Below are 11,216 nucleotides of genomic sequence, written 5' to 3'. Positions count from 1 at the left end.
AATATCAAGGTCTTGAACTTGATGCAGTTGTCAACAGGCAGCCAGTTGAGGGAGACAAAAAGATGAGTGATATGTGAACATTTTAATAAGTTACAAAGCAAATGATCAGCACAGACTTTATTAACACATGCATTAACATAATATCAACAGCAATAACACCGGACACAATATTTTAACTGTCCAAACAGGCAAACTGAACACTCAAAGACTATACAAAGGTTCCTATAAAAGTCCAGAACACTCCATGAGTGGTATGATATGGTATGTGTAGACTATCTTTGCATGCTATAAAGTGATGAAAGACCAGTATGGTATGTTTTTTTGTTTTTTTCTTTAACACTGTGCTCTTGCGTAGGGTTCAAGGTCACTAATCAATTAAGTAATCGGTTAGTTAATTACTAACTTAACTTTCCGCATAACAGGGAGCCACGGACAGGCACAGCTTGCCTTTATTATGTGTGGTTAGTGAGAACGTGTTTTATTTGATTTCTGCCAGTGTCCTCAGCTCACCGCCGAGGAAGAGGAGAAAAAGAGACTGAGGCGTGAACGTAATAAACTTGCTGCTGCCAAGTGCCGCAACCGTAGGAGAGAGCTGACAGAACAACTGCAAGGAGTGAGTATGAACACACACACACACACACGCACACACACACGCACACACACACACACACACACAGACACACAGACACAGTCACACGCACACGCACGCGCACGCGCACACACACGTTAGCCCACGTACACTCATAGCGCTAGATCAGACTGTGCATCAGTATTACGACCAGGATGGAAGCCACGCAGTTTTCAGTGGTAAAGGATTGCCAGCCCTGAGTATCAGTTAGACAGCCCTCTACCATAGTGTTAATAGTGGTAGTGACTCTGTGACACCACAATTTGTCATTATGAGGGGGCTTTTCCTTGACTCTGTCCAGAGTTCCAGAACCCTACAAAGCAAACACAAACAAAGAAGCAAAAACTATACAAACTGAATTAATGTGAACTCTGTGTGTGTGTGTGTGTGTGTGTGTGTGTGTAGGAGACTGAGCGATTAGAACAGGAGCAGGCCAACCTGTGTAAGCAGGTGGAGACATTGCAGGAGGAGCGGACGCGGCTGGAGCAGCTCTTGGAGTCGCACGCCTCAATCTGCTCCTTAACCGGTGACAAACCACCACCTTCCGTAAGCCCGTATAGCCCTATACCATCAACTGCCATTAAACAGGAGCCCCAGGACGACCTGCTGTTCCCACCCCTGTCAAAACCTTGCACCGTGAGATCTTCTGTCTACGAGTCTAACGTGAAGACTTGTCGTTTAGGTGGCACAGAAATGTCTGCGTACAGCAACTGCCCCACATTCTCTTATTCAGACACAGTGCAAAAAGAGGTGCATTCAAAGGGCCTCCAATCTAAAGACTTCTTCACCCATACAGACCCCAGCCTAGAGCCCCAGTCTATGGACCTCTTAAACTCCCCTACACTTCTGACACTCTAGAGGCTTGACTCCTCCCAACGTGGGTGTGGCTTAAAGCCCCTCCCATTTTGTATGTTCTGTGTGTTTTAGACTGTTCTGCTGTATGTCACTGAGTGTATAGTGCCCTTTAGAGAAGAGCAACTGACAGGGTCTCACTTTCAAAAGCCCCAATTCCCAATCAATCAGTGCCTCATGATGGACAAAAATTGAAGTTTGAAGAAAAACGTTATTATTTTTTTCCACATTATGTAATATGGCCTAATGTAATTTTCCATAGATGTTAATGTTCCAGAAATTAATGGTTTTATTGGAAAATGTCCCCCTAAAATAATCTGAATGTTGAATTTTAAGTCTGCACACTTTTTTAAAAATCAAACTATATATAATTTATATTCCTCTGCATTGTGTGTGTGTGCGTGTGTGTGCGTGTGTATGTGTGTGTGTGTGTGTGTGTGTGCGTGTGTGTGTGTGTGTGTGTGTTTGTAAAGCAAGTTATGGTGATTAGCCATTAGATGGTGCTATATGACAAAGTGTTTGTGTTATTTGTTTGTTCGATTCAAAGTTTTATTTTTAATGCTGAAGTTTTATTTTTCATTAAACAATTATTGTCTGCAACAAATGTGTCATCTTATAGTGTGTAAGTTTGACATTCCATCATACTGTGAGACAAAGCTTCTTTCTCTGTCTCTGAGGAGAGTTATTCGAAGCCTCCATTGAGTAATAGGGTGTGGAGAACTGATCATTTTGTACCGATTTGCATGACCAAAAAAAAAAAAAAATTAAACACATTCCTATTTTAGAATAATTCATTTGCTAGATATCAAAATAGATCTGTAACAGAATGATACATCTTATGAAATACTCAAATCAAATCCTAGATACATTTCAGTGGGTTTCTTATTTTCACTCTGTCACACTTTAACTGGAAATGTTTCTTTGCTTTTTATTATTACTATTATTATTTATTCAAGGTGAATGATAACCCAAAAGTACATTTGTCGAGGCTTTGTGCTGTTGGCTGTGAGAAGACCACTTCAGCTGAACATGACTGCAATAGACTTATTACTGTGGGAACTAAACATGATAATAACTCAGTTTTGTTCCAGTAATGATCAAGCTGTATCACCACACTATTATAGAAAAAAATGAGCTCATAACCTTGACAAATGCATAAGATGATTGTACCAGTGTTACAAGAACGGATCATTAAAACTAAAATACAGGATTTGACAGGAAACTGAAAGGTCAATTACGGCGATACCTGAAGAGCCTGGTTACAGTTCATTTATCTGCACACTCCATCGCTCGAACGGTTTGCCCCTCTCTCTCTCTCGATTCACCGGATATCATCATTTTAATTTAATGGTAATTACACTCTTGAGTTTGTTTGGCACTAAAACAGTGCCGCAAATGGAATAAGCTGTTCCTGAGTGTTAAATTAGACGACGGCTGGCTTCTGGTGCCTCGCTATCAGAAAAGGCGAGAAGACATCGCTCATATATGAGCTCATATATTCATTATAATGAAGTGTGTACGTATGAAATTAGTGATAATTGCGGTAACACACTTGTCATTACGCTGATTGCAGGTACAGGCTGAAAAGGAACAGATTATTTAACATACAGATAAATTATTCTCTTCAAGATCCGTTGAAATATTCATAACTGTCCCGTTTTTTGCCGCACGTGATTAAAAGAGTCACGGGCATGTCGCATATTAATTTATGTAAATATGAACAGACTTGTCTGCGCGTAAGGCGGAATCGCTGTGTATTTGCTAAATCTTATGACTGTTTTGCATGTTGTTGTCCTCAGTGGCAGAGTCAACGCTGGCACTACAAGCCTGGTCAACTTACCTCGATTCCGATTTAAAGACACCATTTTTTACCTGAAACACGAGGGGGAAATTACAGTCAATGGACAGCTAACCAAACAGGCAAGGGACTACTTAGCCTATTACTCAGTTATGACCACTAAACCCTTTTAAAAATAGCTTTTGTGTCTGCTGGGATAGTGGACGAAAATGACACTCTAGTTTTGCGGGACATGCATGAATATGTGGCCCACTGCTGGAAAAATCAAATCAGATGCTTGTACAATGACTAGGATGACTCATACAAGAGGCATTACATAATATTCAAGGGTGCTTTTTCAGTGATTAAACCTTAATGTACAGGAAATGAGAAGTGTGTGTGTGTGTGTCCTGGCTCCTTACATGACTGCTGTGAGGAATCAAACTGAGGGCTGTACTGCGAGGCGAGGTAAGTGCCTTGTCCAGGTAACTTCTAATAAAACCTCCTAATAGAAGAGCCCTATGGCTTCATTCTCCTAGAAAAAAACAAAGCCATAGGGCTCGTCTATTAGGAGGTTTATTACTTAGTCTGAGTTAACCAGAAGTTACCTGGACAATCCAGTTACCTCACTTCATAGCACTGCCCTCTGGACATGTTCCCGGACATGACGATCTGACTAGAACTAAAACTGGTTCTATATGTGTGTGTGTGTTGGCCACCCATGCACTACTGTTAAAATAAGGATCTTCGTTTCCCTAAAATTAGAGCTGATTCGTGCCTTTGTCATAGTGGTACCATGGTAGCTCAGTGGAAACCACTCCTCCTAGCTCCTAGTGTGTGTGTGTGCTCACTGCTCACTGTAATGTAGCACTTGCACTGTGTATAGGATTGGTTAAATGCAGACGACGAGGTCCTATAAAATGTCACACTGATTTTAAAGACCTGCTCACATATAGATCTTACTCTCTGTACTACTCAAATTACGTGCGTCCAGCGTAGCCTATATGTTTATGCTTTGCGTGCTTAGCGAAATTTAGTGCCATACCCACAGTCAATAACGTCAGCAAAATGTCATGAAATTCGAAACATACATACACACACACGCTCAAGCATTCGCACACACACTGTGTTTATGTGTGTGTGTGTGTGTGTGTGTTCTGGAGCTGGTCAACATCTCTTCGGACTAGACAGTCGCAAACAAGCTCATTTAAGTTACGTTTAGGGCAGGTACTCTGATTCTGCCACTCTCGAAATATGCCTAGTTGCCTCATACCTTCATTGCACAGTAGGTGGATCCCTCACGTTATAACTTGTGTGCTCGAGGAGTGGTCACCACTCCTTTTTGGAGCGCCCACGATAATTACAACTACCAAAAGTTTTGTCAAACTCTACGGTTTCACAGAGAATTCGTTAAGTTCCGGACGTTAACATAATGGTGTAAAGGAGCTTTCACTGAGTATAGCGGCAAAGTTGAATTTGGAAATTAACGACGGAATACTCATATATTCATGACGTTCCGAGACTCGTACACTTAAGATCCCGCGCGAGACGCACATAATTGTGCTCTTAAGGTTATGGCGGACAAAGGTCCGATTCTGACTTCAGCGATTATTTTCTACCTGTCAATTGGAGCAGCAGTTTTTCAAAGTTTTGAAGAACCGAATTGGAAGTTAGCAGTGGCGAAATATGACTCAAAGAAAAACGATTTTCTAGCGAAATACCCTTGTTTAAAACAAGAAGATTTGGACCAAATTGTGGAGGTAGGCTAAATTACGTCAGAAACATGCCGGAATGAAAAAAGGTATTCTGCAGGCGACAGTTTTTATAATCGCATCACACACACGGCCTTGTTTCCGATGTAAATTGATATGTTGTAATGTGGCATTTGCATGTGTATTCTAACAGCGGTTTCCAATAGTTTTCAAGTCTCTCTCTGGATTCTTTTGACAAACTTTGAGGTCAGAGTGGCATTTTCAGAGTGGCTCTAGTTCATTTTCACGCACTTTTATTCATTTTTGTGGGCGGGATACAAAGAAGCGGATTATAAATTCCAATTTGCTATAGGAGATGTTTAATTATTGTTCGTAATAGGCAACGATGAGCAAAACATGTAACTCAAACAGCTCAGGTTTCATGCAAAAGAGGCAGCAACAGCACCAAAACACAGCAAGTCCACGTAACCATTCAAATTCTGAGAACTGTGCTCGCGTCTAGGGGAGGTCTCGTGGCAGATTGTCCTCAAGAAACTCTCACATCTGTGGTTCATTGAGCACCCTGTGACGTTGCGTTCACCAAGGTCACTGAGTCTGATTCAGATGTTAGAACTACAGGCACGAGAGTTCAGAAGCAATGCCAAAATGTGTGGTGATTTTCTACCTATGGAATGGATTACCGGATACACCCCTTAGCCCGAAACCCTTTTACGTGTATATAGGGGTGGGTTTGTTACCATTTTCACATAAACGGAGGACCCATTCATGGAAAATCCCCCCTGGCACTGAGCGCTGGTTCAATCTAACCCTTTCATCTGAGACGCTGTGAGGCACAGACAAACAGGGATGTTGTTAGACGGTGCATTTCCATTGTTGTTGTTACGTGCTGTTTTTTCTTCTTCTTCTTCCTCCTCTTCTTCTTCTTCTTTCCCGTGGATCCTCTCTGGAAAAAAAACTAGGCTCTTTGGCCGCTTTGTGTTCCTGTGGGCTTTTAATAGGTTTTAATGGAGGATGTCTGGAAGAGAAATGATCTTATTCTCAGCGGCATCTGACAGAGTGCGAAGTTCCCTTTCCTCTTACGTGGGTGGATATCTGCCACCGTTTGATGTGAATACCGACATTGTCCCTCCTAAATTTACCTATTTCCTTTTGGGCAGACTGGCAAGCCAATACTATAAAAAACAAAGAAACAAACCAAAACAATAGTAATAATATTACTAATAATAATGATGATATTACTACTACTACTACTACTACTAATAACAATAATAATGATAATAATAACAACAACAACAATAATAAAACAGGCAACCATGCAGTCTCTCGTTTTGTTTAGTCAATAGTCAACTGATGATGGAAAAAATTTGACCCTGTATATGTTACAATCATGTTTAGAATCATTATTCCATAGGAACAAGTCATAATATTAAAATCAGAGTATTACTGTAGAAATTAAATTACCTGCCAGTTCAAACAAACAAAAGACTATGCCACTAAAAGACATAAAGTGTGAACCATTGGGAGCCATTTAAAAGGATATTAAGAATATATATATTGCATGTGTGTAAGGACATTTTAGATGACTGTCTGTGTGATATGTATCTGTCTGTGCATTTCCACGCAAAACAAGCAACCTACTTTACACACTTCTTCATTTTTAGCTGAATTCCCCATTGTCATCTGCAACAGAACTAGTCTCACTTGTGTTTGTCACTTTGCCTCTTTGTGCTTTTGAAGTCTCCTTGAACTTTTATTCTTTGAATTTTCCACAGGATTAATAGAATTCTGTCAGGTCTTAAAACATCTCTTGTTACAGACACATGTTTACTCTAAAGGCATCACTTTTTAATCAAGACCTGATATGCAAAGACGGTTCAGGCTGCATGGATATAAGCGAAAAGTATCACCATTTCGGTCAAGATTGGATACACACGAATCTGTGCAATCAGCATAACGGTGAACAAGTTGCTTCTGTTTCAAGTTGCAACTGCACACACACACACACACACACACACACACACTTTGAGGTGTCTAAAGTACTAAGAAAAACTCCTGAACAAATATTTACTCTGTCTTGAGTAGATTAGCCCCAACTCATCATTAACGTCTTTGTCTTTTTTCAAACCTTTGCACAAGGCTGTGGCAGAAGCTGCCGGTCAGGGTGTTACAATAAACGGCGAGAAACCTTTCAAGAACTGGAGCTGGCAAAACGCGCTGGTTTTCGCTCTCACTATCATCACCACAATAGGTAGGTAGACATCACCATGGAAACGTGCAATTTATTGTTCTACTCAGGGCCATGCACCACTCAAACAGGAAATTTAATAAAGCAATCAATGCGTCTCTCTTTCCATTAGTCATTTAATTATTTAATTCCTTCTCCGGTTGTGTTCTTTCTACAAAAAAGGACAAAACTAGCGAGAACACACCAGATCTACAGTTCTCTTACCACACTTTTGATTGTGATTTTGCCCTGCCCTGTTTGTTGTGTGAATAGAGAACAAAATAATTATTGTACATAGTAGTATGTAAACATATCGATGAAAAGTTGACACCGCTTTGATTGCTATAATTCAAAGTTAAAAGCCCCAAAATCCAGATCCACATGACGTAATCTCAGCAATCATAAATGTTAATCACTCCATGTCATCCTGGTCAGGATATGGGAACGTGGCACCAAAGACGGTCGGAGGCCGGATTTTCTGCATCCTTTATGGGCTTTGCGGCATCCCACTCTGTCTCACCTGGATGAGCGAACTGGGCTCTTTCTTCGGCGACAGAGCCAAACGCCTGAGTCAGGTCTTGCTACGCAAAGGACTGTCGGTGGTAAGATCAGATGGGCTATGCCATTCCTTGCTAATGGCCACACAGAAGTTTTATTTATTCAGAGGAGCTGGAAGTTATGAAAACCAAAATCTGTGTGTGGGGGGGGGGGGGGGGGGGGGGCTTGTTGCCGCGGTTACTGTCCGTCTTTCCACTGGGCAGGAGTCTCACACAGAGACATGTGCTTATATAGAATATGTCTGGTTTACTAGAGTATATTCTGTCAGCTTTCATTTTTAACTTCACTACATGTTTAAAAGCAAATGGCTACTTTTACTCTGATGTATCTCCCCATTCTCCTTTTAATTGCTTTACTTAGTGCAATATCAGATCAAGACAAAACCACAAACACGCACAGTGCTTCACTTAGTGAATCGTTCAGTTAAATTACGTCCCTCTAAAAGACTAGATCAGCGTCCTCGAGGTTACCTCGGTTACGAGCAGCTCACGATGCATTGATGCTGTTACTCTTCCCCTGCCCCTTTTCAGTCCTGCTCAGAATGGGTATCCTCTTTAGATCACTATGTTCGCTGATATATTTGATGAAGTAGTAGATAATGGGGCTCCTAGACATTCATGTACAGTCGCCAAAAAAAAAAAAAAAACAGACCACCAGCATCCATCCTGTGATTGGCACAGAGAAGATGGCAGACTGTATTTTTTGTTTACAGTCTGTAAGAAAGACTCTTTTCTCAATCACATAAAAAACATAGAAAATGGGTCCGACTGCGTTTTCATTTTTTAATATGATGTATTAACATGTTTCTCCAGAGGCTCCTGTAACTGTTTTGCCCCTTACTCAAACCTAACCACACTAACACATCACCCCTGCTCCCCATTCATAAACAGGTTGAGTTTGTGACCTTCATTCTGTCAGATAAAGCAGTCCGCACCGCTGTATCTGATTACCTCCTGTGACCTGCTCAAGTCTCCCCACGCCTGCCTGAACTTTCCCTTCCCCTGCAACAGCTCCACTGCAAGCGTAAACACATGGATCGGAAAGTTCGCTCTGTGCAGCACCCCACCAGAGGCCTTCAAAAACGCTCCTAAATTTGACCGCTTTATGACGTTTTCAGAAACTCACCTTTTTAAGTCAGGTTTTATAGATCCGTGATCGTACTGTCACATCCTGAGACCTGCTCACCCTTTTTAATTTTTTTTTTTTGGGGGGGGCGGGGGTTGTTAGTTTTAGTTTCATTTATGCTGTTGTGTTTGTTCCTTCTGTGTTCGCATGTCTGGAACTTTCTAACTGTTACTGTTATGTTTTTGTGCACACTGCTTTGCCGCTTTTGTCCTACTTCTGTGTCGGCTGCTCCGTTGCTATTGTTATTGTCTTTCTTTTGTATCCATTGCTCCCGGCCTATACTTGCTATAGTATTTGCTGTATTTATGGTGCTTGTGTTGCTCTGTTGTACCTACCGATTCTGTGTTGTGCTGTGCTCTGTGCTTTGTCGATACTTTTGTGTGCCACGTTCTGACTACATATGTTGTTTGCCTTGTGTTTTAACTACTTCGTGGTTTGTTTGTTTACTATGATCGTTTTGAAGCAAAGAGACAAGTGTGTTATATATAAAAATTATTATTATTATTATTATTATTACTACTATTATTATTATTATTAATGATGATGATGATGATGATGATGATGATGAATTTGAAGGTATTATACTTTCAAAGAATTCTAAGTAACAGCACTTTGTGATTTTTTTTTTTGTTTGTTTGTTTTTTTACCTCAGAGGAAAGTTCAGTTCACCTGCACGGCCCTGTTCCTGCTTTGGGGCTTGCTTGTGCACCTGGTCATCCCACCTTTTGTCTTCATGATAATAGAGGAGTGGACATACCTGGAGGGCCTTTATTTCTCGTTCATCACATTGACCACTGTTGGCTTTGGGGATTATGTTGCAGGTAGCTTTGTTTTTCCAGCAAAAAAATAGTCTTAAGACACAATACAACTTCACCATTGAATTTCACCTTGAGTACTGAATGGTTAAAGTTTAATCACTCATGAGCTCCCAAGTCACGTGTTAATGCAGCTAGCATAATGGACTGTCTTTTTCTGTTCTATGTGGTCTCAATGCAGGTGCAAACCCGGTCACTGACTACCCAGTCCTGTACTGCTTCTTTGTCCAGATGTGGATTTGCATGGGCTTGGCCTGGCTATCTCTGTTCTTCACTTGGAATGTACACATGGTGGTGGAAGCCCATAAGGTGCTGAAGAAACGCAGGCAAAGACGCCACAATCTCAAAGAGATCACCCTCTACCAACTGGCGCAGGCCAAGAAGGACGTCCGTCTGACACGAACGCAAAGCGCCATTGACATTTTCAACTTCATGTCAGAGAAGACCGAGGACTACGCTGATGTCATCAGGAACATTGGTAAGAAGAAAGAGGAAGAAACGCAACCTCGCTCCAAGAGCTGCAGTGACCTTCTGGACGGATTGGTGATACCGCTCGACCACTCGCCGCGTATGAGACGACATTTCAGCTACAGCGAAAATATATCTAAGGTCATTGCTAAGACCAGAGAATCCATAGGAAGTTCTGCTAAGGATCCAGAGGAACAGAGGCTGCTTGAGGAAGCAGTGAGAAATGCTGAAGACTTTGAACTAGCCGAACCAAGCCTCCCAGGCCAGTCCACAATGAAGAGATCTTCTAGCTATTCCGGGAACCCAAGAGAACTTTACTCCCCAGTCTTTGAGAGCCCCAATGTCACTGCCAAGAGTAAAGAGGACAGTGAGAATCAGACAGGGACAAGGTTTTCTGTCTACAAAGTCCCTGAGGGGGATTTGTTAAGGAAAGACACAGGATGAATTGTTGGTTGAGAGCTTCCTGGGATGTGTAGTCCAGTCACTGTTCAGCCAGGGTGCCATGGACTGCAGTGACATCCAGAAGCAAGCTGCTGTCAGAGATAAACTGTAGCATTTGTCAAATAACCAAGTCACAATATTGGGGCGTCGTTGAAAGGGAAATTTGTGCTTGAGTTAATGGTTTGTAGCTATGGATGTGGAGAGATCTTATGTCGGCCAGTATTTGGCTTTGACAGACCTGTCAGTATAGGCATGTGTGACGCCAATATGCTGAGACAGTTTACGCTTGTGGACCTATAAACAAAACACTTCTCTCAAAGGATTTGCTTTGTTTCCTAGTTACTTAGTTTCTTTGTTTTCTAAGGCAAATTTTGTTATGGATCCAGTGGTGGGCACAACTGCAAGCTTTGCAAGTGTATCAATACTAGATGGCATGTTGATTATTTAATTACCAGTTCATTACAACACATTTCTGTTGCCCCTTAAGAATGGGCAGGAATGATTGATTAAGTTGAGTACTAGAAAGTGGGTTTAGTGAAAACTCAGAGTTAGTTAACTCAAAGTTAGTAGTAAACCTCCTAATAGAAGAGTCCTACGGCTTTGTTTTGCTAGGAGA

General features: G+C 41.5%; 1 protein-coding gene across 1 annotated transcript; it reads left to right on the top strand.

Annotated features, from left to right (window-relative positions):
* Positions 1-4,831: 4,831 nt before the first annotated feature.
* kcnk5b (potassium channel, subfamily K, member 5b) lies at positions 4,832-10,603 on the top strand. The gene is made up of 5 exons (XM_030770797.1): positions 4,832-5,017; positions 7,106-7,217; positions 7,629-7,795; positions 9,529-9,697; positions 9,873-10,603. Exons 1-5 carry the CDS (start codon positions 4,832-4,834, stop codon positions 10,601-10,603), a joined length of 1,365 nt encoding a protein of 454 aa, XP_030626657.1.
* The last annotated feature ends 613 nt before the right edge of the window (positions 10,604-11,216 follow it).

The sequence above is a fragment of the Chanos chanos genome, chromosome 4 (genome assembly GCF_902362185.1).
Source record: "Chanos chanos chromosome 4, fChaCha1.1, whole genome shotgun sequence".
Classification (NCBI taxonomy): domain Eukaryota; kingdom Metazoa; phylum Chordata; class Actinopteri; order Gonorynchiformes; family Chanidae; genus Chanos; species Chanos chanos.
This window is presented reverse-complemented; position numbering and strand designations above follow the sequence as displayed.